Here is a 27,425-nt window from a genome sequence, read left to right on the forward strand (position 1 = left end):
CATAATCAAACTCACGAATCCATACTTATTTCCGTAACGTCCAAGAACGTTACAATATGCATATATCAATACGGTATATCATCAGATCGGAATGCTGATCAATTGTTACCGTCAGGTATAATCCACCCTACCTTCTGATTGACGTACCGAGTATTTCTCTTCCCACTCTTTCGGCAAAGCTTCGCAGATTCAGTACCTTATACTTGGTGCGAAATCAGATTACCGAATAGAGTCCTGTGCTATAATTTTGTAAACCATCTTCAAAATACGAGAAGAATGAAACAGCCAAAACCCGAGGTGCATATCCTGTTACAGTTCACAATATCTTTCTTGTTCTTTGTTGATTGGCAAATCCTGATTTCACGCAATTTTCAATCCGCCTTCAATCCGTCATTCGTCAGCCACTTCTGATCGACCAAAGCCGTTGCTTTTTGGAACGATTATCAAGGCTTCAAAATTACCGAATTATATCTCGTCAAACCTACAGATTATCACATCTACTATTTGAATATTTCAATTTGCTCTCCCGCCTCGGCCCGTGTTGAACACTGTAGAAACATTACAAGCGCTTATTTATTTGAGAAATATTTAGATTTCTCAGTATTTCGCATCTCGCAAAAACGATCACATAATACTCATCTGTCCATTCTATGTATACATAAACATTAGTTACTTAAAAAAGCATAGATATTTTCGATCCCAGTAGATCGCTCCAATCCAGTGGATACAGTATTCGTTAAATATCTTTAATAGGCATTTATAACTGTAGATTTTATCGAAAACGCGACATATGCGAATATAATTAATCCGATACGGATTCTTATCCATTCACTTGTCTCAATCGAATTCATTGCACGATGCACGAGTGTTTCACGTAATTCGTTGACAAGCACTTATCACGCAGACATCTTATCGCGAGAAGTTTTATCTGTGATACCTTAGTGGTAATTTCAACGCTGATGGAATTCCAATTTGAACGAAAATAGATTTTGCATTGAAATTAAGAACACTGCTTGTGTTTGTACAACGAGTTTCTTTATCTGCTCAACGATTCGCGCCTTTTTAAGCAACCGGAGTTGCACCTTATAGTCAGGTTAAGCATCATTTCCTGCCACTCATCCCAATCGACAATTATTATCGATATAACGCGATCTCGGTTTACGCGTCTTTTCCTGCATGTTTCCGTATGCAAAGTACCCGTTCCTGTGACGCTCAAGTCAGTGTGCGAATGCGCATGCGCGGAGTACCGAAAAGCCCACTTTTACGTCCTAGTACAAAAATCGGTACAATCGTAATTTGTAATAGATTTTTTCTGTAATTGATCACAAAAAGTAATTGGATGCTGTCCAACAACGATTACGAGTCAATACTGTTTGTGATTTCCAAGGTGGGAAAAGGTTGGTAGAAAAGAAAGAGTTCGTCTCAAACACATACTTGAATTGGAATTTCCTCTTGAATATTTTCATGACAATCAAACATAGAAATAGACTTGATGATCATTTTGTTCACATGTTACCTCATAATACATTTTTTGATTATGTTTTTGTTAGAAATATTTTATTTTCATGATAAGTGGTCGAGTAATTACTGCTTAAATGAAGTTGCAGGTACTTCGAATTGTTGCTGCAAACAACCGATTGCGATAAATATTGCTAAAAAAATTCATAGAGGGTGAAAGCAAATGTTTTGAATATCGATTTTTTTTTTGTCATTATAAAAGATCGTAACAGGAAATCAGTATTTCTTGCTTGACTGAAACTTTCAAAGCATTCGCCTTATGCCGCATAATTAATTCTCCAGCAGGACGTCTTGAATTTCCGTGAGTGTTTTTCCCTTTGTATTTGGTACCAGTACGAGGCCAAAAATGAGAGCTACGAACACCCAAGCTCCAGTTATCCAGTAGATATAACTTTCGGCAATGACTTCCAACAGATACTGGTAACCGTAGATACCAACAAATCCAGACAAGCCACCGACAGAACAACATATGCAAATCGCCAGTGTTCGTATATTTGAACCGAACAGTTCACTGAGGAGTATATACGGGATTGATCCCATTCCCATACTGGAGAATGCACCGTATATGCTTACGGACAATATGAAGAGCCATTGTAAGTAGCTGGGATCAACGCCGACGTCCAAAAGATAAAAGTGCGTCCCCAAGGCTATCAAGTTCACGGCAAGTCCGGCTGTGGAAAATACCCAAACTGTTTTCCTTTCGAATTTGTCAACGTAATACATGGACGTCCAAGCACCAAGAATGGTCAGACCACCCAGTGTGATTGGCATTGTGGAAGGTGAAATCAAACTCAACATTCCTCTGGTCGCAATGCTCTCCGTGTAAGTTATCAGTACGTTCATTCCGGATGTTTGCATGAAGAATATCAAGGCGATTAAAATGAGTCCGTACTTTCGATTTTTGGGCAAATTCAATTCTCGCAATCGATCGGTGAACGTAATGGATTCCGTTCTGGCGACAAATTTCCTTATCAAATCCATTTCCAGTTGGACATCAGCTTTTCGGTTGTAACTGAGCACCGAATTTTCTGCCTCTTTCGTCTTGTTTTTACTCACGAGGTAGTAAGGTGACTGGGGTAACAGTGTAACGATCACAATGCAACCGATGATGAGCGCAACGCCGATTCCGGAAAACACTCTCATCGATACGTAAGGACCTATCGCATATCCGGCTACAATCCCGAAGGTCAAGCCGTTGATTGCCAGGACCATAAGAGTCCCCCTTATACTGGGACTTGAAATGTCTCCGAGGTAGAGAGGGTAGCAGATGTTCGCTGCCTCAGCGCACAGTCCGCTGAGGAATCTGGCAGCGTATATCCAGGGCACCGAGTTCGACACGATTACCAGGATCCAGGAAATCAACAGGACGACCGCATTGCCTATTATCACTATTTTTCCACCGAAGTACTGAACGCCAACTGCTCCTAGGATTGCGCCGGGGAATCTCCCCAGCTGGTAAGTCGACGCCATCCATGATACCTCGTCCGTTGTCGCCGGAAACGGGGCGGTTCCACTCGTAAAGCTTGCCAGGTAGGGTGAGGCCCAACCGACCGACAGGCCGCACGCAAACAACTTCAACATCACTGCAGAACACGAAAGCTGTAACGACTATTGGGAGCTTGGAGGTATTGTTTCGGCTTCACTCACCTCCAAAAGCACCGACCCATTGTAGCCACAACGGGTACTTTGACAACAACAACCCCGAACTTTGAGTCATGGCTTATGGTCATTTGATACTTTGGTGTCAAAATGGTCCCACGGTTGAATTCAACCGAGTTTTGACTGATTCGCGTCGGGCACTAACTGTCAACTGGTAAGAACGCCTGCTGGACTTATCGCGCGTATCCCAAAATCGACAGTGGCGAACTGTTTAGCTTTAATCAGTAACCTTCCCAACAATCCGAATGATTTATTTGGCTCCGTGTATCAGCGTGAACAATGTACGAACTTACACGATCATGCTCATTACTTACGGTATTCTTCAATGTATGGGATGATAAAGCTTATCGTTTCACCTGTTCAAATTGCATTAGGCACTGAATGTACGAATATCTTGATGATATTTGCCCAGTTTCCTTATCGTTCTGATAGATCCCGAATACTGATTCGTGTTGTCTTGCAGTTTTAACGTAAGCATTCAGATTATTCATTCTTGGAAACGTTAAGTAACCCAAGGTTACACCCAATATAATGAAAAGGAATAGGTAAGCGAAAAGTTGAAGCTCATCAACAACAGTTAAATCAAATTTATTATCTCTTGGCGGTGTGGCGATGCAAATAATTCACATTCTGTTGACATAAAAGTACAAATTACTTCGTCGTTATATATTTATCGTACCCTGAACTCAGGCGTCGTATGCAGCTTGTCAAAATATTCTGGGAGGGAATTGATATTTTTCCTAACATTGATGCACGCTTATGGTAAATAATGATCGACTAATGCGAGCTAGTTCGTTGGTTCTCACCAAGTAAAAAAGGCTGTACCGTGATATGTTGATTAAGATCAAATGAGGCTCTTACTCGAATATCGATCATTGCATGCATGCTAACAGCTTTAACATTACTGAACAATAGGAAATAAATCCACAATCAAGGATTTCGAATAGTCAGTTTGTCAATCATCGTCCATAGCATCGATCCATTTCAGGCAGAAAGGATTAAGATTTTGTTACGATCATGCTTTCACACATTTTTGACAACCTTTGGCATCGTTGTGTTAAAAAAGTTCTTCTATGTTCAATTGCACTGATTTAAAATACACTGCAATAACTTAAAATAGGATTCCAATTCCAATATCGACTTCAGGAGTCGCCTGTATGGGACTATTCGACGTACATTTTTATTTTGTATACAGAATATGTCAGGACTACCAGTACTAATTGCATATAAAAATATGTACGGTGATGTTGGCAATACGCTTATCTGCTTTAACCGTTCGAATCTCCCTTGATCTCCTTCGGACAAATTTGATAACCTGTTGATTCTATTCATCCGCTATAATCATAGCCCACCTGTCAGCGACCGTTTCCATTCTTTGATTCGTGATATTTAATCGTATGCTCAAGTATCTCGAATCAGGCCTTGATTGGATATCGACTACCATGAGCTGTTTTAAAGTCTCAATCGCAGAGGATCGCCAAGGTTGCTTTATAGAGAGAACGAAGTTGTAAGCATCGGAAAACTCTTAAAGTGTATGAAAAGTAGAAACCATTGTCATCAAATTCGAAACGAGTTCATTCGAAGTGTAATAAAGAACACGACATTTTTCAACGTAGTACGCTACAGTAAAACAGGAATACCGTATCGAGACAGTTGTATTTTTGCTTCTCTTGGGTTACAGCGGTTGTTTATCGAGGAAATATTCAATCTCTACTCCAGCAAAGCGGATCGTATTATTGAAATTCCTGATTTTCTACCCTCCAGTACTCAACCCCTGGGCTGCCTACCGGAGTCCTCGTTTTGAGTACCGAATACCGAGTACCGAGTATAGCCCCCCAGGTGATGGTAAAGATTTAATTAACCCGGTAATGGTGGAGAGAAGGAAGCCTGTTTACAGTGTCTGACTTCTTTCATGCCTTCTTCGCTACGCCAAGTTCGTTCAAACATTGTGTATGTGTGTGTGTGTGTGTTCGTTTGTGCAAGGAGTCTTGAATCATGCGTTTAACGAAGTGGAATGTGCATCAGTTAGCCACGGAAGAGAGCAAGTCGTTGAAGGGTCATTCGTTGAAAGGAAACGTTTAACAAATTCGCCAAGCTGCACGATGCAGAACCCGAACGTATGATGGCTGGATCGGTAAGGTCAATGACGGAGGTCCGGCTGGATTCGACACTCTAATTTCAGATAAGAATACTCCCACGTTACGTGTAGAATCGGACGAGGATGAGACCTTGCGATTTCAGAGGTTAAAAGTTTTTAACGTGTAATTGAATTCTTCCGATCCTAAAACGTTTACTTGGGTATCCGACAATCCGATATTGTTGCCCGGATGGAACTCAAAGGGAGGTGGGGGGGTATTCAACATTGATCCGGTGATAAATCCAATTCACCCAAAACGTGCCCTAGAGAACGTTAATACCAATTTACTCCCGGTAGTGACTCTCGACGAATATTGAACCTGTTAACGGAAAGGAGGAACAAGCCCTTTTTTATATTATCGAGTTACACGGTTTTGGTATTGTATAATTGCCGCCATTCTCGGGCAGATCAATCGACACTTGGTTTCATCGCTAATCGTGAAAATTTTCTGTGGTTTTATTTGGAATAAGAATCTTCGTTTTACGTCAAATGAATTACTTTCTGGATTTACTTCATGAAATTGAACTTCCTTTCTTTTTAACTATGAACGAAGTTTTTCGTAGATTCTGTGACCGTCACTGAAAGGCACGAGACACTTTCGTGGTCTCCGTCAATTCGTACGAAAAAACAAACTCGCAAAATAATCACGTCTCCTAGGCAACTTGTCGCTGAAAATAGACAACGATTTTATCGAGCAGGATGGTGATAAGTAAATAAATAAAAATCGATCTCACCTTCCAGCTGCGGTTCGTTAATAAAACTGTAAATACAGCGTCGATAAATATAAGATGATTTTAAAAAGATGTGCATTGTTCCAAAAAAAGTATCGCACAGGTTCCTAATTTTATTTATTGTTTTTTTCGTCCCGATTAAATTACTCGAAAATAGCATTCCTCGATTGTAGATTGATTATAAATATCCTCGTTGCGTGGAAAGCTTGGGCTGCTTGGAAACGGTGACCAATCGCGAAATTTAGTCAATCGAAATATTATACGTCTGATATACGTTGGGGTGTGGCACGAAAAAATAATTTGCAAATTTCCACCGTGACAAGAGCGTTGTACGTTACGTTTGAAAAACGTTACTTTTAACAAATAAATTGAAAAATCTAACGAGCGCCATCTTTGACGTAACGTGGAACGCTAATCATTGGAGAGAATCTTTCTTTCAACCCAAACAAACCTTACCGAGGGTACCACAACGGAAATTCGCAAATTATTTTATCACCCAACACCCTGACATATACGTACAGTAGAAAAAGAAAGACGAATTCGACACGTTCCGCTTGTAGATAGACGCGAAAATTCATCGGCTCACGAATCTTCCCACCCTATAATAAGGTTATGCGTTACTATATCATATATACATACATACATATATATATATACACGATGTACACGGTGATAAATTATAGTGTGATTATAAATTAATATCTCGCTATCAGGGTGCAGCAGGCGCGGAGTGTTGCGTCACGTTATCAACTTAGCCCCGAACCAGCGAGCAAAATAATTAGAATCACCCGGTATGAGCGAGGCGGGGAAAGCCTATTTCCAACTAACCCGAGTAGAGCCTCAGATATTAATCTGGGCAACAGATGCTGCCGAGGGGTCTACGCGATACGTCACGGGTCTTCGTTGCGTGCCACTGGCGGACCCTTTACTTCACGTTTAGAATCCATGATCCTTGATTCGAGACTCCAAGTCTACGTCTTCGAGGTCCTTCCGGAATATGGCGATTCTCATCCGCCATTCCCACCGGTTGCTCCGTGATCTTACTCCTTTCAGAAATGCCAATTACCGATAAACAAATAAGTTGTCATCTTTCAATGGAATCGAAGTGTATGTGTAAACCTCCCTCCACCCACCCCTCAGCAGATAATGTTCGTTTTTCACAGTTTTATTTGACATCGTTTTATAAGCAAACTTTCGAAAATCATTCAGACAAATTAGACGAAAATTTGTTGGCTTACAATTAGTCTCAATTTGAAAGATTCATCGAAACGTTGAATAAAATCTATTAAGACGTATCAGAAAAGTTATGAATCGATAGGCTTATTTTTCTCGATTTTGAAATAACCGAGCTCAGTCATGTTTACGATCGCGATTCTTCTACGTCGTTCATTGCACCAACGTAAAACATAAAAATAACAGATCTGCAAGAGTAAAACTTTTAGTAGGTACAAGAAATCAGTACAAAAAAAAAAAAAAAGAAAAAAAAAGAAAACCGCAAAACTGGAAATATTGAATTGTGTGAAATCCTGCTTTTCTAAAGTTAAATAAAGCGTTTACAAAGTACGCAAAATATTTAACAATAATAAATGTTTGGAAGATTATTATCGGACTTCACGTCAAGAACGTCGCGAGTGCGTCACGAGACTTATTGGCTCCGCTTTGTTGGATTTATTAAGAGGTTTTTTTCACCGAATTTAAGCATGCAACTCCAGACTTGAGTTTTAATAGGTACCGTATGTCACTCGAGTAGGTAGGGTAACTGTATTTTACATTATACACTTGACCCGGCTTGGATTTTAGAGTGTTTATATTCTACAGTTTGCACATTTGAAAAAACAAACCTGTCCAAGAAACAAGAGACGGAAAAAATGATGAAAAATATTCAAATGGCGATGATATAATCGACACGTTTAGTACGTAGAATGGTTAAATGGTTTTCGATTTTATGGCGTCAAATTATAGGTGTGACGTGTTTTCTTTTTTCTTTTTTTTTCTCTCTACGCGATTATTTCGCCTGAAACCAAAGATCTTTGAATTAAAATGTAACGATGCAATATAGATACGAATGAATTGATCGATAATTAATTCATGAAAGTTAGAAGGTGAAAGACAGCAGTGTCAAATTTGATATGTCAATGATAATAATGTTCCAATTATACCAGCCTGTCTTTTCACTATGAAACACTTCGAGTACTTGTATTACATATAATAAGTCGGAGTGAAATGTGAAAAAAAAAATAACAATTTACCGTCCTTCAGACTTCTATCTGACAAGCCAATCATTGTCGGACTCTTACGATTGAAAGTTGAGCAATTTTTTATCGATAATTTTTAACACGAAAGATAAAAGGGTCGATAATTGGTGCTTAACCTGTCAGCACCTAATTGGAACATCCACTTTACCACGCGTATATTATGCATTCGTATAACGGCTGCCCGCGTATTTGTGCGGACAGCGAGAGACTCGATATTAAAAAGCCAATATCCGACACCCGACATAATTACTCCGCTGCTGTGACCTTTGACTTCTATCCCCGAAGCGCGTGGCGGTGACCGTGGGTGAAAAATTTATACGGGTAAGCGGACAAGCCTTCCTCTGTCCCTTCTTAAGGCGTACAGTCCGGTATAAAACAATACGAAAAAGCGTCAAAATACGAAATACAGACTGAACCAAGTGAAGCCGGTAGTAAAAAAAAAAAAAAAGAATAAAAAAAAAATTATCATCCAATTTCCACGGCAAAATATCACTTGTTAACAGATTTTACGGACGCTTTACTATTTCCCATTTATTTTAATCAGAAAATCGTATCGTATATTCAATTTCGACAAATCCTGGAGATAACAAATCAAAGATTTATTTCAAAGTATATTAATTGTGTAAAAAAATCCGTGTTACGTGATCTGTGTAGAATTCATTTAATAAAATAATAAGCTTGAAGAAATTGAATAAATTGCACCAATATTGTATTTGGCATCCGTAAAATATGCATGAAAACGTAACCAGTTTTCAACTATTTTTCATGTCAGCATTATTATAATCATCTGTTAAAACTGATGAAAACTTAAATTAATTTATCGATTTCAAATCTCTGATTCTTAATTTCTCCTATAATTTGAAAGGTTTTTTGGACTCAACTGTACGCCTGCAAGATCCCTAAGCCGAGTAAGAATAAGGATTTTCATCGCGAAGGACGTGAAATTGGGGGTGACACTTTTGGCCTAGGGTACGAGAAAGAAAGGCGTGCTTTGCGGGTGAAAAAGGAACTTTGTAAATCCTCGTACCGTCTTATACTCGTCCCTGGTTTTTTTCTTTCCTTTCCTTTCCTTTTTTTTTTTTTTACTCTATCCCGTCTTTACCCGCGAGTATGGATACCAAACTCGACAGAAACTCGTCGCTTTCGGTACGAATCAGCCATAAAAATGTTGGAAATAAGAGGAATGAAGTGAGGAGAAGGAAAAGAAGAGCAAGAAAAAAAAAAAAAATGAGAAGAAGAAGAAACAAAAAAGAAATGCCGAACGAACGAACCAGCGAAAATGGTTCGAGGCATGAAAGGAGGAATCGATATCCTTCGTCAAAGGATTGCCTCCTTCTATCTGCACTAATTACGACGTCACAAGTTGGGAAACTACGGTGACTGTATTTAACGTGTATTAGCCGGAAAAGTTTGCTTGAAAAAATATTAAAGTTTAAGCTCAAAGTTGAAGGTTTACTTGAGTCAATCTTTGCTCCAATACCTTGTCTTAGATTATTTATTATTAGAGGGACAATGTAAGCCGGGGATTGGATTATTTATTTCTCGAGTTACTTTTTGCGGGTGTTTGAAGAGCTGGTTTGATCTGAAAATCTTCGACTCAATACACTGTACGTAATAACTAACTAAATTATTCAAGCTGATTGAACATTTTTTACGGACGTAACGTTTGTTAATTTTTCTCCTTAATTAGATCGAAAAACGTATCCAAGTATAAATTTGTACGTCTCAAAATTGGTGTTTCGACTTTCGTTACAGGAATACGATTCTGAACACGGAAAAAAAATATCGATCTAGCTTTTGATACGTTTTTTCCGAATTCCACGTAACTTCACTTCGCTTCGCAAAACTTATAGCGAATATACCGGGACAAACTCTTGAAACTTGAAAATGAAACGCGCATGCGCCAAATAATTCAATCTCATTGGTTGGCCAAATCTTCCCGCGGCGATATTCTTGCCTGCGACGCAGGCGAGCCAACCTACGCAAAATTTGTACGTTTGAATTTTCAAAGAGCGTAAGCGTTAAGTTCCGACCGTTCTTTGAAGAATCGACTTTCCGACCCGACAACAAATGCTTCCCAAACCTTTCCGAGTCGCTGCCTCGATTGTTTGAGATTCTAACCTCGAAAATTCGTATCAACTGCATCGCCGTCAGAAACAGTTTGACAGCTGGAACTCGGGATGGCCAGCCTGCGCGAACAGCCGAAAAAACTCACGCATGCGCGGATGATTTTCAAGTTTCAAGAGATTGTCCCGGTGTATAAGTTTGATCAAAGTAGCATCGCGTGAATGAAAATTACTCGTCGTTAATTAAAGTGACTCTGAATAACTGATGACGACCACTTGGCACGACTCGATGAAAATTTTCCATCAAGTATAACTTGACGTTAATTAAAGTGCTGTCAAACGAATGAAGCACGAGTTTAAGCGACTTGGCGTAAGTTAGCGCATCGTGTATACAGTTTGAAATAAATCAAAGTAACCAAGTAATTCATATGTCCACGACGCGGGATAAGTTTAAATAATTTGACATACCGCAGGCATGGAAATCATCTCGTTTCGACGTTAATTAAACGAGACTTTGCGCATTCGAGTGTTGTTTCAACGTGATACGAAATTTCCGCAAGACTTGGGACTTTGAGAGAGTTCTGACCAAGAGTAAGCAGAAGCTCGGAGCTTCTCTCGAGTCATGGTTTTAACCCTTGTGGGCTCGCTTGACTCTTGACGAACGAACGGAGCAATCTGCGAAGCAATTATAACCACAGCTGTATACTTTCGTGTATCTTGATGGGCCGTAAGAGAACGCGGGTGCTTGACCCTGATACTCAGTCAGGCTGCGAGGCGCCTCGAACCGTGCAATTAATAGCCTGCAAGCATCAAACGTTCGTCGCCTTGCTTCGCGTCCTCGACCTTCGTCAACCTCTTCGACGAGGGCTCGTGCGTCGCACGAGTGGAGGGAGAGCGAGGTAGAGGTAGAGAGAGAAAGAGAGAGAGAGAGAGAGAGAATATTGTTGGGATTACGAAAAACGAGCTACGCCTAACCATTTTGCGCTATCGTCGATCCTTTTTTTGGTAATTCCAGCGCAAAATCAGTTTGTTCGGTTTACTCTACTTTTTTAGTCAAACAAGGCTTTAACGTCAATTTATCGTTGCAGGAGCGTTAAATTTTCGCAACAATTGCAAGAAAATGTAGCAACAGATACCAGACTTTCCGGTAACAGCTAGAAAATTAATTTTCATCCTCTACCTAGAACAATATTTTTCGATTGCGGTAAAAAATGAAAATGTTTAAGGACTTAGCGGTAACCGGAACTAAAAATATCTCTCAGTGTACATAAATTGTCGCTTAATAAATTCGACGCAGCGTGAGGAAAAGCTTTTGCATCACACGTGTAATGTACCTACGTTCAATAACCAGACGTATGAGCAGGATCTATTGCATAATTTGTTATTCGGGATTGCGATCGATTCTCTGTAATCCATTCTCCTTCAGTTTTGACGCATGTCGTATCCGTCCTTGACTTTAGTGAACTTTTTCAACCAGCGCAATCGGTGTGTCAATCAAATTGTTTGCTATTGCGTCGACTCGACGAAATCACTAATTCGTCGAGAAATCAGCTGGATGCAATAAATTTCGATTATTGTTCGACGTTGTTAATTATGGTAATCTGTTTTATCCGCTCGATTATGTTTCAGTTATGTTTCGTTGTACTTTTATCGTGATTCAACGTCTGAGAATTGAACCGTACCGGCATTTCCAACGAACATCTAATGTTCCTTGGATTCTGTGAATTACGTCGAATGCTTATCGCGATATTCGGCGAAGCTTGAAATAGAAGCTTGAATCTTATCATTTAAACCAAGTTTTTTCACTCGTCGTTAATCACGTCGTAACGCCGCATTAGCATGTATGTTAAATATCTTCTTTGCTACTTTTCGAAAAAGAAACTAGCGATTCATATTATTATTCCGATAAGATCGATCATATTATAGATGTTTTTGAGCAAAGTCAAACAGCGATGTTTATCCTATGTTTAAATCGAAGGATAATTGACTATTTTGCTAGAGGCATAACTGACGGTAAAACGTGTCATGAAATGAAGTCGTCGAGGCTAAGCTGTACTGTTTATACTATTTATATACATACGTGCGTAGAATAGACGCAAGGTTTGGACTTCCTCTTACAGCAATGAGAAAATAAATCTGAATTTCAATCAGCTCGGGAACGATAACGAAACGACAGAATGTAAAAAGATGAAACAAGAATGAATGAATAACAAAGAAGGAGGAAAAAATGTATAAAAAGGACGCAAACCAAATACCAGAGTCAGCAAATTCTACGCGTTATCCGCTGTCAAGTTTCGAAAAGAGTTTTAACGGCAGGAAAAAAAAAGTATGAGGCAAATGAGTTTTATTTTTGTCAAACAGAAATTGATTGAATATTTTTTCATGTCGAATTCAATCAATAATTAATATCGAAATTTTTATCACGCTAGAGGATTAAAAATTGGTTCAACTGATAATTGTTATTGTAATGAACTCGCGAATGAAAAATTGAGCTTTCGTTTTGAGATTGCAGACAATTATCTCTTACCATTTTGAAATCTCCCTCTAGGGGTTATTCGGTCTACGATAAATTTTTGTGGCCCAAGATTTCGCGACGATTCATTCACACGATTTTGCTTCGAACTAATGGGGTTTTTCCCAATCTAACACTGCTTGAATTTTGAGATTTTCCTGAGTTATTTGCATGAATTTTAAATTATTTTTCGCACAACAGTAACTCTAGAACTGGGAGTCTAGTTTGTACAAAATTTGGTAATGGGTGTAAAAATATTTTTGTATGGTTTCGTTGAATTCGTAACTGATAAGGTTTTGAGGGAAATTGACGCTGAGCCATCTGAGAATTTCTTCGTAAGAGAAAAAAATAATTTTCACTCCAAAACTCTTATCTTTCGGAATACACAGTGTGAAATTACTGCTGCTGAGTTCATGAAGATAGACGGGAATTACGTAATACAGCAAGTCTGTATCTCACAGAGACTCCGTTTTATTTACATAGTTACACGAGACAATGGATAAACAAAAATACTCAACTCTTGAACAGGAGTTTGCATACCAAAAATCGCGACGAAGATGAGCCAAGATTATGTAACTTACACAAGATAGTCTCTGGTACAGCTTTCTGTCTAACTTGATTCGGACAGTATTGGTTGATAAATCTAACTACTCTGCCGGTCTAATTCTAAAAAAGATAGTTCTCAGTACAGCTTTCTGTCTAACTTGATTCGGACAATATTGGTTAATAAATCTAACAACTTCGCAGGTCTGATTCTGAAAAAGATAGTTCTTTGTACAGCTATTTGTCTAACTTGATTTGGACAATATCGATTGATAGATCTAACAACTCTGCAGGTTTAATTCTTGAAAAGACAATCTTTGGTACAGCTATACGTCTAACTTGATTCGGACAATATTGGTTGATGAATCTAACAATTCTGCAGGTCTAATTCAGGCCTAAACGACTATTTTCTCCCTGTTCTTTGTAACAAAAATTATGGTCTTGAGGGCTGCGATTGTTGCTATAACGACTAATAACGACGTATGCTTGCGCCCTCATAGCTGCAGGTTTAGTAGGAGTCTCTATATCTCCGGCACTGAAGCATCATCGTTGTCTCTTGAAAGCTGGTTGGCTTTGTTCGTGTTACTGAGGCTGAAACAATTATTCCGGTACATTAAGCGCCAGCTCTGGTATTCTGCCTTATACACACATATATTTATAGGTGTGTATGCACGTAGACACAGCGGTTGCCGATCTACGATTGCTTCGTGTTTTCAGGCTTGAACAACTTCACCGAAACGTATCTCGTCCTTTTCTTTGCACTCGTCTCGTACCATAGTCGTTTTATTTATATCCCACTTTGGTCTCGCAGAGTTTCGGTTTTTACGGTCACGTAGGAGGTAATCGAACCTTCCGGGGGTTTTCTTTTTTTTTCTCTAGTTTTTACCTTGTTGCATCATTTCCTTGTTTCATTTCCTCGCGCCTCGAGAATGAGCGATAATAACGATCATGAAGCGGAGAAAATTTGATGAGAAAGATTTTGGCAGGTGTTCGCGATTGATGTAATAATAAAAGGTTGAAGAAATTTTTTTTTTTTTTATTTTACACTGTATGTACCGGGACAATATCTTGAAACTTGAAAATCAACCGCGCATGCGCCAAATAATTCAATCTCATTGTTCGGCCAAATCTTCCCGCGGCGATATTCTTGACTGCGATGCAGGCCGGCCAACCTACGCAAAATGTGTACGTTTGAATTTTCAAAGAGCGTGAGCGTTAATTTCCGACCGTTCTTTGAAGAATCGACTTTCCGACCCGACAACAAATGCTTCCCAAACCTTTCCGAGTCGCTGCCTCGATTATTTGAGATTCTAACCTCGAAAATTCGTATCAACTGCATCGCCGTCAGAATCAGTTTGACAGCTGAAAACTCGGGATGGCCAGCCTGCGCGAACAGCCGATAAAACTCGCGCATGCGCGGTCTATTATCAAATTTCAAGAGATTCTCTCGGTATATACGATAAAATCTGACGATTGGTTGATCGGTTGATGAATTGCGGGTATAAAAAAAAAAATTGAGGTATTTTAGCGGAACAATATTTCTCGGAGTCATGGACGTAATTTTTTTCTGTTTTGATCTGACATCATTAAGATTTGCTATGCCGTCAAACCGAGCTGTTTACATACGTTTGGGTATTCACGATTTACCGTAAAAATATCGTCAATCAGCTTGGACATTGAAAGAAATGTCGTCCAAGTCGATATATTGCGATAAGAGCTTTGCAGTGATTAATAGCTCGAAGATTAAAATTAACATATCAATTCTATTTATATTATAGGTATAATGCGATAAGACAGCTGCCGCTTGAGTTTATCGGTATCGTTACTCATTCCCGGTTATATTTCAATTAACGTCTTGTGCATAATGCTTATTGCGATATAGTGTAATAATTATACACTACGGACAGTGATATTTCGCCATGTTTATTATTACATTTATCTGTTTGTTTCTACCGCATTTTTGAAGTTATATATCGATAATATTAAACACCCAGTCGCGTTTTATTATCGCAGTGACTCAGGGGAGATCATTCACCGTTGTAACAGCGAAATATGAAAAAAAAAGACATACGTAAAAGAACGGCGAAGAATAGCTTCGATGTTTAAAGACGGTATGTTTTTGCCGTTACACTCGGAAAAAAATTTGCAACTGTTACGTAACAAGACCAGTTTATTTGTGTTACGGCAAGCCGAAGGTAAGCCTGAAGCGTGTTCCTCAGGTAACTGAGAATTTCTTTGCATCATTTTTAGTTGCGGAATTTTCGCTGAGGCAAGAGAAAAAAAAAAAAAATTAAAGTTTTAAACTAGGCGAATTTTACCGTACAATAATCAATATTCTCGTTATGGTTTAACGGTGTCATAAAATTTATCTCACTTTTATCTGTTGCACGAAATGAAATTTTTTATTTGAATTAATAAACAAGAGATTGCATAAGACTGGAGAGAAAGATCCAACGACGAAGAATTGACCGAATATAATTTTCTTCGTCTATACAGCTCGTAACCTTATATCTAAAACAATACATTTTTTATTGGCCCGATGAGATCAGCGGCTTCTTATTACGTAATACAGATGTAATTCCAAGGTTCTAATCGAGTTTCGTATATATGGGGCATTCCAGGCAAAACGGCCCTAATTTGAACCCTTTTTTTTTCTCGATCAACGCATTCTCAAAATTTTACTCAGTATAATATACGTATAAATGAATTATTTTTTTTTTTTCCAAATTTATCATTACTTTTTCCAGTTCCGATTAATTTCGAGTTCTTTCTACAGTATGACGAATTGTAATTATATCAGAGCATAAAGTTCGCTAAACAATTGAAAACTTTTTCAGCAGCATTGTCTGAAATCGTCTCAGTTCAATTTCATATTTACTTTGTATTTTTGCCGATGAAAAATTATCGATATGCAAGTAACATGAAAGTTTGGAGCAATGTTGAGGATGTATTGAGTAAAATGCGAGCCGCGGATTTTCCCGCAATAACAGATTTTCTTTTTTAAATCCAAGAATAATTCAAACCTTTACGACACAACGATATAATAATTTTATTAAAATTTTCAAAGGGTGTGCCGCAGGATGAGTGAAAGAAAGGCTCGTAACTCGGCCCGTTTAGAAAGTGAAAATTAAAATGTCGAGATGAATTGGAGGGAGGAAATATGGAAATAAAAGGAAAAACCGCGGAGTGCAACAAGACAGGAATATAAAAGAATTAAAAACATTCCGAGGGTGGCGGCTCGGTGATTGAATACGAGGGAAGAGAAACCGGAAGTTGAGAAGGTACTCGTGTATACATCGCGTTGGTATAATTTTTTATACTTATGTTCGTTATATAACTTTATTGTAATTTTTTTTTTTTTCCCACCTTTTTGTCCGTGTGTATATATTTTTATTATTTTTTACCTTTCTTCCCCGAGACTTACATTGAACGGAAGAAGAAGAAGAAGAAGAAGCAGCAGCGAACCTTGGCAAATTGATTTTATGCAAATTTTTTTGAAGAAAGGGACATATTTATTCAGCCCTGGTGACATTTGCATTTGTATGTAACCTGCGAACGGGAAGACAGAAGACAGGCCAAAGACAAGCTCTCGACGAGTTTCTTCTTCCTTTATTCCTTCCGTCAGCCACCTACAACATTTTTTCCTCCGGACCTTACGTACCTACATGCGTATCGTCATCAATCGGCTGACGCAAAAGTTTCTCCTTCCATTTTCTTATTAAATAGAACTTGTCACATTCTGTTAACGCAACAGCAAAAATAAATGTTGAAAAGGAAATTGGCTGGTAAGAATGGTGGCGTTGATTATAATAATAATAATAAACAACGGAAATTTCTTTGCTTTTTAAAAAACGTGGAGGAAAAATCAAAAGCTTCAGTAGACTTTGGTTACTTTATCACCAAACTCGATTCACCTGATAATGTTTTCCAACAGGTTGTCCTTCTCTCTCTCTCTCTCTCTCTCTCTCTCTCTCTCTCTCGCTCGCTGCAATCCTTTTGTTTCTCACAAGAGGTTATAAAACGCATCATATATCCTTCTTTCAAATACGTAAAAGAAGTGGATGTAAAAGAACGATATTTTTACTATCTTATGAAGTTTAAGTTCGACGAAAACGAAGCGAAAATTGGGTTGAAACGGCACTTGATCAATTCGCCAACGACAAAATTGTCGCCGCTTGTGTCAAAATGCAAATTCTTAATCGTCCAATGCAGGAAATCTGGTAACTTGTTCAATTATCACAACGTTGATGCTGTCTCAATCAGTTGAAGATACCGCTTGGAAATAAAGTTTGACACCTTGGATTTTTCTTTTCCACTTGGTTTGACTAATTGTAAATAAATTTTCGAAAACTTTATGTATTTTACGTGTACGAGTTGGAAGATTCGGATGTTTTTGAAAATTTGGAAAACGGAGAAATTAAATGAGGATAAAAATACTAGAAAACAAAAAAAAAAAAAAAAAAATTATAGGAATCGAAGGGGTTGAAATAAATGGACCGCTAATTTGACGTGTAATGCCCCATATATAATACATTCCCTCAGTTTAAATCGAGTTTCGCCCAGGAAAAAGTCGCCAATTAGCAGGCAACATATCGCGCCGCCGAATCCTCACCCGAAGTCCCTAAATTCCAACGTAAATAACGAAGTTCGGTTAGCATTTCGTCCTTCGCCCCCTTTTCTTCCACCTTACAAAGGCTGGTTTGTCACGCTGATGACGTCACGTACAACCCGACCCCGCTGCTCTCGTTTTCTTAATCAGCCAAGACGTTCGTGAAAAAAAAAAAAACGAAAAAAAAAAAAATATGTGCCGCCGTCTCGGGGTGGCGAATGGCGAACGATATGTCTTTACTTGATAGGGAGTTGGAAAAAAAAAGAGGAGATGTTAAGAAAGAGCTCTGAGCAACTCGAAGCGCTTCTTTTTCACCGTGAAAAGAATTCGAAGTGCCCGCGGATAAAGATTTTCAATAAAGATTGCGGTCGAGATCGAGTCAAAGAGATGAGGAAGAAACGTTATGCAACAAAAAGGAATACGTCATGTTGTTACACACGAGTCGGGGGAGAGAACAAATTTTGCAAATTTTTATTTTATTTCTTTTGGTATTAAAAACGACTAACACGAAAACAATCGTTGACGAATTTTGAGAGATTTATGATCTTAACGTACTTGTCCTCATTTTGTTCCGACATTAGTTTTCTACGGATCGAATTTGTCGGAAATCAAGATATTCGTCCATACACGGAGGGAACGACATTCTTGAACCAACAAAACAGATTTTGTTGGAGTCCATTCACTTGAATCTAGTGTCCTTTGTTTGTTCCAAATACTGTGACTGCGATTCAACGATTTTGATTCATTTAGTTTGTCAAATTGATTTAGTCGAGAGCGAATTCCTTGATTCAACAAAAGCCTTTCTTCTCACGACCGAGTGAAGTATTAATTCAAGCGATAATTCGGCAAGGAAGTCGTGTATGGATAACGTGAGTCAAAGTTACCATCAGACGTGTTGCAATCGAACAAAGCCTAATACCAAGTTTTGAGTGATCGAAATTGATATTGACTAAAAATAAATAAAAACTGTTGACACATATTGAATTTATACTTCAGCATAGAGAACAAGTTTTCGGGTTTTATGTAATTAAACAGCGGATAAATCCCACGATAAATTTGGAGTCAACAGAATTATAAAAAATACGTGCTTTGAATAATTCTAATGTTCAGTCAATGAGGATGATTTTTGTGACGACAAAAAGCGGATGATTTCCGATGTCAGTTGTTCGATAAATTCGAACAAATGTTGATCGTTGTAATTGTGTTCTCCGACCGATGACGAGATCCACCCACTAAAAATAATCACATTTCCAACAGTCTCACGCATAACCGATTTTTTTTTCACCGCTGATTAGTTAATAAATATAAACTTCGTACCTTGCGTCAAAGGATGTACGTATAGCTTTTGGACTTCGGACGGGGTAATACGTTATATAGATGTATCGTAGAGACGTGGCGAGATTAAGAATTTATCAGGTGTACAGTCTGGGCCGAAACAAATGTCCAAAGAAGTAGAACTAAAAAGAATCACGAAATGAAAGCCTGGACAAGTACGTGTGAAGTTAATCGAATTTAATTGGATGAAAATGATGTCCCCTTGATATGGGAAAACGAACAGTTTCAAGAAATTTTTTATACAAAGACGTAACGCTGTTCGGTACGTTTTTTTTTTTTTTCATTTATGAGAGAAAAAAAAAAATAAAAATGAAGAACTGCATAGTAATATTCAATTTCAACGAATCACGTTTAATTTTGTTTGCAAATGGATTATTTTATGTACATACAAATATTGTGTGAACTTGAATTCTTCTCAAGCTCTTTAACGGATTAAAAGAAGAAAAAAAAATTGTTGGTAACAACAAATCAATACTTCAAATAATATTCATTTTTATCAAAAATCTAAACGAAGCTTTTTATTTATTATCAGAATTCAGTTACAAACGATATTACGAATGATTGTTCGTTAAAATCGCACAGACTATGCGAATAATTTGCTTGATAATGTAACCCGTTTCGCACCAGTTATTAATTATTATACTAAGCTATTTCGATAAAAATTCTGGTTTTCAAACTTGTTTCCAGCATATTCACAGACCAGACGAAAGTTTTCTCCGACAATACCGATCGCATAAATTAATTCGCGTATACGTGTGAAATCGAAACATCTGTTTTCGTCATTTCTCCGTATTGTAGATTTTTCGTCCAGACTGTACACCTGATACGTCCTTAATCTTATCCCTAATTCGACGACGCGGCATCTCTGGAGCAATATAATACAACCGGTGCGTGTCGAGTGAATTGCACTCACGGCATGGCCGGTTATAGGGATCATGCTGGCCGAGTTATGCACGACCATTTGCTTCGTCGTCAACTGCATGCGTATGCGTGTGTGTGTGTCTGTGTACCGTACAGATATCGCAATTACCTAATTTATTACACTCCTGTTGAAGTTGAGGTCGTTGAAGCACCGTCCCCAAACTTTGCGTTTTATATTCTTGCCACAGATTTTATTCTTTATTTTATATTCTTCCGGGTAATCAAATTCGTTCCGCGAAGTCATCGGAGTCCAATTATAATGCCTCTGATACTTGTATACGTATTCCTGGTATTCGTAATTCGGATTTTTCACGATTTCGTTGAAATATAATCTGAAATACTGTTTGTTTGTTTTTTTTTTTCTTTTTTTTTTTTTATACATATGTAGGTACTGATTACAGAGGAAAGCATCTCTTTCATCTTCGTTAGGCGAAATTATTTGTAGGTTTGTTACACTGAGAAAACATTTGTTATAGTAACTAGAAAATTTCAGTAAAGCAGGTATCGTTGAAAAAATTGTTTGAATATTGTTGGAATTACGAAAAACGAGGTACGAGTAAACATCCTTTTTTGGTTATTGCAACGCAAGATCAGTTTGTGAGGTTTACTCTACTTTTTTAAAAAATAAATTTTCGCAACAGTTGCAAGAAAATATAGCAGCAGTGATCGTAATGAGAAAGAATAGCAACGTATACCAGACTTTCCGGTAAAAGGTGGAAAACTAATTTTCATTTTGTACCTAGAAGTATATTTTTCGATTGTGGTAAAAAATGAAAATAGTTGAGGATCTAGCGGTAACCGGAACTAAAAATTTCCCTCAGTGTACCTGATTTATACCGGTTTAACAAAATTAAGTAAAAAAAATTCCTTCTCTATCTACAGCCTTGTGTGGCCGGTAATTTACCTCAGGATTATCACCCACAATCTCGAAATAACTGTGTAATTTTTGAAGGATAACGATTGGTTATTATTTTTACGCAAATGGAATAGCAAAGGCTTAGGGAGAAGGCGGTTAAACTCCGCGGACGAAAACCAGAATCCAATCGAATAAACTGAATAAAACTATGGTAAATATACATTAAATTTAAGGGGTCAGAGCTGAACGGTTTAAAGTTGAAAAAAATAAACTACGGTTCTTTAAAGAGAGATGAAGAAGTAGTTTATCAGCGATGCTGAAGAGTGAAATAAACGAGATCTTGGTCTGGTAGGAATCGTGAACACCCGAGAACCGTGGAAAAAAATTGTGATGCATATTATAGAATCGGCAGAAATAAATTCTGTTTTACCGACGAACTCAGCAAACCATATTTTAGACTTTTTTCTCTTGTCTGGAAATCTCACGAAACTTTGGAAAACGATAGGATTTTCTAATGGAAGTTTCGCAGTCATGATGGTTTGGAAAACTGATAAAGATACGAAAAAGATTGTCTGATTCAGCTGTAAAGTAGCGTACCTATCATAACCTCGAATCGAGTGTGAATTTACCTCAATTATATTTACAATGTTTTCATCGATTGTTAGAACTCTTCTCGATGATCAAAATTCAACACGTTTTAACTCTAAAATATCTCTAATTAGCTTGTAACAAATTCACCGCCTGGTGAATTTTATTTTATTTTTTTTGTCATTTTAAAGCTACTCGGTCGATGCTCCGGCATCACTATAATGCCGACCGATCGTTAATCGTCGATCATACAAACCACTGTAATATCGGCGGCAGTGAAAATGCGACATCTGGTAGCAAAAACACAAAGCGTCACTCTAACCGAGCCATATTTAGTTTCAAAAGACGCGATTAATCGAGTTTCTCGCGGTAATTTCATTACAGGTAAATAAACAAAAGCCTCCCAGCTTGCGCAAACTTGTCTGTACTTTTCTGTACGCGTAATTGACCCGAAACCATCAGCTTTCGATGGCTAAGTTTTCGGCGCCATATTGCTTATTAAAATTAACCCCGCACGCTGTGCATTAATTCCCGATAAAACCTTTGACGAATTTCACGCAACGAGTCTGCAATTCGTCTTGTACATGTAGTCGCAACCTCCGACTGTGCATTCCTAGGGATATCGGTTTACCTAGGTATGTCTATTTCACAGAGAGATAGCGGATGTCGTGTAAGGTGCATGCATACACATTCACCTCGGGGTCAAATCGATATCTGATTTACCGACGTTTAATCACTCGGCTTTCAACCTCGACGGATTAGGTAAGCCGACGGATTTCGTGTTTTACAATGGATTCGCCATCGCAATTTTTTTTCCATTTTTATACGTATCTATACGCTGTCGAGACTGCAAAGCGGTTTTGTACTAGATTTTGACGAAATACGTTAATTTACTGGAATTTACATGATTATAAGCAGGGCCCGGATAAATGTAATACGTGCATGTAATACAGAATTAAAAATCTAAAATTTGGTAAAAATATGGAAAATAGAAACTACATTTTCTAGTTCCAAACATCACATTTTTTTTTTATTTTTTTAGGAAACCAAATAAGGAATGATAATTATTTAAACAAAAGTATGTATTTACATATTAATGCGGGCCGTGATTATAAGTTTACCTGTATCACCTTTACGATGAGAAAAGATTCGTTGCACGATTGCGCTGAATATTGCAATGAGAAACTGCCACAAATTAACACATTTTCTAAAAATCTTAGAACATCTGCAGTTAATGAGTAAAAAACATCCAGGTATACAAGAAATAATTCATCGTCAGATTATAACAAACATTGTATAAATATTGTAATTTTTATTCATTCAATCAGCTATGTATACAATGCATATTAAACAGTACAGTTTAAATTAACCATTATCAAAGTAAATCGAAATTCGTTATCGAATAGAATAAATCCAGCGTGAAAATGTCGAAAGATTTATTTCATTAAAACTGAGATCCTATCCGATTCTAAATTATAACTTTCAATTCGCTAACGATTTACCCAGCAACAAATTATACAAATGTGTAAATACAGAGAAAGAATAAGAAATTGTATTCATTATATAAATATCGTATTAAATTATAATCATTGAAGCATGCAAATGATGAATTTTCAAAATCTTCGATCTTGCAAAGTTGTTGCTCGGTGTTTATCTCTCTACGTGCTGAGAGAATCGTTTTCCCGCAAGCTTCAAGCAAGCGCAGCGTCTTGTTTTCCGAAGAAACTCGGCGCAGTCGTCGGTATCGCGAATAATAACGTCTGTTCTCCGGATCCCTTGAGACCTCGTCACTCGGATCATGCGATTACTCAGGGTTACACGTTGATTACATTGTCCCTTACGCGCGGAGATACGCTTGTAGAAAACGTGAATTACCTCAGTTGCACTTGTGCACACATATATATAAATATAAATATATACATGTATATAATATGTATAAACGCGGGGTAATTTAAAATTTTTTTCTTTTTCTTTTTATCACGTATTTTCAACCATTTTGTCTGTCACACTTTTTTTTTTTTTTTTTTTTCTTTTTCTCATGTTTCACGACTTTAGTTGATTACTTTTAGCTAGCCGTAAGTGCACGCGATGTTTTATGTATAACGGCTGCTTTTTTACCGAGAAGAAAATATACCGAGGCGATCGTGTCGTTGAAAACTTTTCTTATAAAATATATACCTTTAGTAAACCTGTAATATAATTACTATTGTCAGGTTAAGGTTTGTGTCAAGTATTATGGTTATGGTTAACTATGATCAAAGATTGTTCTCTGTGATAATATTTGATTTTAGAATATTATTTGAGCATAATTGTCGCCGCGACCTTTTTTTTACTTTAGTAACCGTGATTTTCAAAATTCGCGTTAATCGAGGAATTTATTTATTGGACACCTTTTGTTTCTTTTTTTTTTTTTTTTTGCTATTTATATACAAAATTCGATTTGCTCATGGTATCTGGAAAATTTTATTCGATCCCGTACATATACAAAAACAATAATCACAAGTTTGAGAATTGATTATATAACGTTGATGGGAACAATTTTTTTTTTTTTTGTTTCGAGTTTCGAGCGAAATATAACGAGAGTTCTTTTATAGATTGCAGAAATTCTCGGCGATTGAATTCTCCGTACAAAGACGTAAGGAAAAAAAATAAAAAATAACGAACAACAGAGTGAGAATATAAATCAGTCGTCTCGACAAAGGTTTGCGTAAATATGCGTTTGAACGGAATAGAAATTCTAACAAATGCAAATCACTCTGCGTTCACACCTGCGCATGTAATTAATTAGTCATGATTACCAGAGAGGAAAATTTTACTTCGGTATGATCAATTCTAATGATTTTGAAACTTCTACGTACTTTCGATCCGACGATACTTTTTTTAATTTTTAATCGGTATTTCTTGACGCATCGGATACAGAGCCAGGTCAAAAAAGTTCCTCATACGAAATCGTTGTCTAAAAGTTGTCGCGATAGAGTGTGAAAAAAAGTTGAGACACTGAATTTTAACTGCGAACATCTCGTTGTAACTAGACAACGTCGGAGAAAAATCTCATTATTTTACCAATTTTTCTACATTTAAAACTTTTGATTGGTCATATTTCTTTTTGTCGTCTAGTAATACTTTCTTTTATAAATCCCTGTTATCGAGGTAAAATTTTTTCTTGCGAAAAATACAAAAACAAGATAACAACACGATTAGACGTTGTTAGAATTTTCATAACTCGAGTGTCACGTTAATAATTCGCAGGTAAATTCTCTAGCTTTAACTGCGTTCCGTGTAACTATACTGTAAACACAACCATATCGGGGACGAAGAATTTAGCTTCACCGTTAAATTGCATCTTTTTGCTCGCGTGACTCGGATGCGTCCAAAACTTACATGTAACATAAGTACGTGTAATAATTTACAACAACGTTGCGATAATTGTCAGCTCTTAATTATTATACTCGCTACGTTTCGCAGTCTCAGCTTTTTCTCATACCGTGCAGATTTATTCTCAAGTCGCGTCGTCGACCCGACGAAATTTCGAATTCCTGCTTCTCGTGTAACAATAATAGTAATAATAATAACCGTTGATAGATTCGCTTTGAAACAAGACAATTTTCATTCCATACAATTACAAATATTCGAAATATTCTTCTAATCCAAGTACGTTTACACCATGCAGACAAATTGGTGACAAAACTTGTTGCATGAAGATAAAAGTTGTTGGAAAAACACAAAAAAAAAAAAAAATAGCCGCAAACTTCGCTCTGTAGCGTCAAAGGCGCCGAACCTCATTTTCTACCGCATATAATTATTATACGTCAGGAAAGTATGCTGGTATAATGTATAATATACAAGGCATGAGTGACGGAGAAATAACGCGAGGTTTTCATCGTCATAAACAGCGTTTGGATGTACCTCGTTTCAGGCTAGGATTGCATAAACGTTACTTGTGTATAATAATAACAAATATTAAAGTTGAATCGCTCATTGCAGTTTGCGAACTTTGTTTTTTTTTATATTTTGAGGTAATATTAGGATGGAAAGTAAAAGAAATATTGAGGAAATTTTGACATGGATGTTTTCGCATTTGAACTGTTAATGAAAATTTTTTTTTTTTTTTTTTAGCAATACGACGAAAAGTTATGAATTAACAAGGGACGGGGTCGGAGTTCGGAATTTGAAAAGTTCCGAAAGCGCCTAGTTACGAATTATTCAGTGGCGAAACTTGAAGTAAGGAAATCAAACTTTGAAGAAACAACAAAGTTTCGAATGGTCGGAAAGCCGATTGGCTCAAAGTTCCGGTAGATTAAAATTCGGAAAAATAAAGTTTCGACGGAGTGAAATTTCGATAATTAAAATATACTCGTACAGCGTAATTTACTCGACGAGTTGGTGGAAAATATCAGAAAAAACCGAGAATCAGAATGACCAGGATTTAGGACGTAAAAATATCGAAAATCCGAAACAAAGAAAGATCAAAGTGGCGAAATTTCACCAAGCCTTTAAATTTTCTAATGTACGAACTTTCGGAACTTTGAATTGTCGCAGTTACGATCTTTCAGCATTTTCTCGTTTCGGAATTTTGACCGTCGAGTTTCGGACATCTCGAAAATTTGATGTTTCGTCAAATAAAACAAAAAAAAAAAAACATTTGGAATCTGGCGTTTTCCGAACTTTTCAAATTCGGAATCTCAACCACTTCCCATCAGCGATTTCACAAATATTGATAAAATTTTGGAAAAAAAAACAAACAAACAAATATTGACAGCGATATTTCAACGGCGTTTTTCCCAAATTATTGGTAGATATAGAATATGCGTTATATTTTACATCGTGTACCATAATTAGGCAGGTTGTAGGCGGTCTATTTTTCACGTCACTTTATATTCCGATCAGGCAACGTTCGTTATTTATAAAACCGAGCAGCGAACAACGCGACACCTTTGTCCTGCTAAATCGGGGTAATATTTTTCACCCTTCGCCACTTGATCCATGGGCAAAACGTTCGTTTCTCTCTATTTCCTCCTAATTACGTTGTTACATGCAGGCATGACGTTGCGCAATATGCATTCCGGCAAAGTTCGCGATATTGAACGTCAGGAAAACGAAATTTATTGTAAGATGAAGAAGTAAAATATACACAATGGAGAGAAAAATTTACGCCGGTTAAAAAATTATCTTATAATTTTTCCTATCACTCTGGAGCCGAATGAAAGTTATAAATTGTTACGCGTAAAAAGAAGTTTGAGGTAAAAATAAAAAAAAAACAATCTGAACAATCGTTTCTACTGACGTTATTAATTAATTTTTTTTTTTTTTTGTATTATTAATTAATCTGGTACCGGCCTGTTAATTCGTAACACATGTCACGGAAGGACTTTGAAAGAAATCCGGCGATGAAGGAATTTCTATTCATTTTTTACACAAAAATAATGCCAATTTATCGGTGAAATTTTATAATTATGTCATACTGGTGAAATTCGTTCCTACGTTGAGACTTGAATTTTTGATTATTTCATACATCCGCAGATGAAAAACGCGAGAGATAAGAAGAACGTTTCTTTGATGTGCGCAAAAAAATATACGGATTGAAAAAGATAATGAAATTAGCTGATTTGATTTGGAGAAGCTAAAACTGAGTCGAGAAATACAAATAAATTCATATAAAAAAAAAAAAAAAATTAATAACCGAGGGTGTGGAAAA

At 37.3% G+C, this 27,425-nt stretch overlaps 3 protein-coding genes across 7 annotated transcripts in view; 1 reads left to right on the forward strand and 2 right to left on the reverse strand.

Annotated features, from left to right (window-relative positions):
* Nucleotides 1–27,425, forward strand: part of LOC124181327 — a 121,784-nt gene that overhangs the window by 44,084 nt on the left and 50,275 nt on the right. The window lies entirely within an intron of this gene.
* The window catches only part of LOC124181310, a 64,037-nt gene that overhangs the window by 25,527 nt on the left and 11,085 nt on the right, over nt 1–27,425 (reverse strand). The gene's annotated exons all lie outside the window — the stretch shown is intronic.
* Nucleotides 1,462–3,431, reverse strand: LOC124181319 (facilitated trehalose transporter Tret1-like). Its single transcript, XM_046567782.1, has 2 exons — nt 3,166–3,431; nt 1,462–3,101 (listed from the first exon to the last, which is right to left on the reverse strand). The coding sequence occupies exons 1-2, from the start codon at nt 3,233–3,235 to the stop codon at nt 1,789–1,791; spliced, it is 1,383 nt and encodes a 460-aa protein (XP_046423738.1). The 5' UTR covers nt 3,236–3,431; the 3' UTR covers nt 1,462–1,788.

Source organism: Neodiprion fabricii, chromosome 4 (assembly GCF_021155785.1).
Source record: "Neodiprion fabricii isolate iyNeoFabr1 chromosome 4, iyNeoFabr1.1, whole genome shotgun sequence".
NCBI lineage: Eukaryota > Metazoa > Arthropoda > Insecta > Hymenoptera > Diprionidae > Neodiprion > Neodiprion fabricii.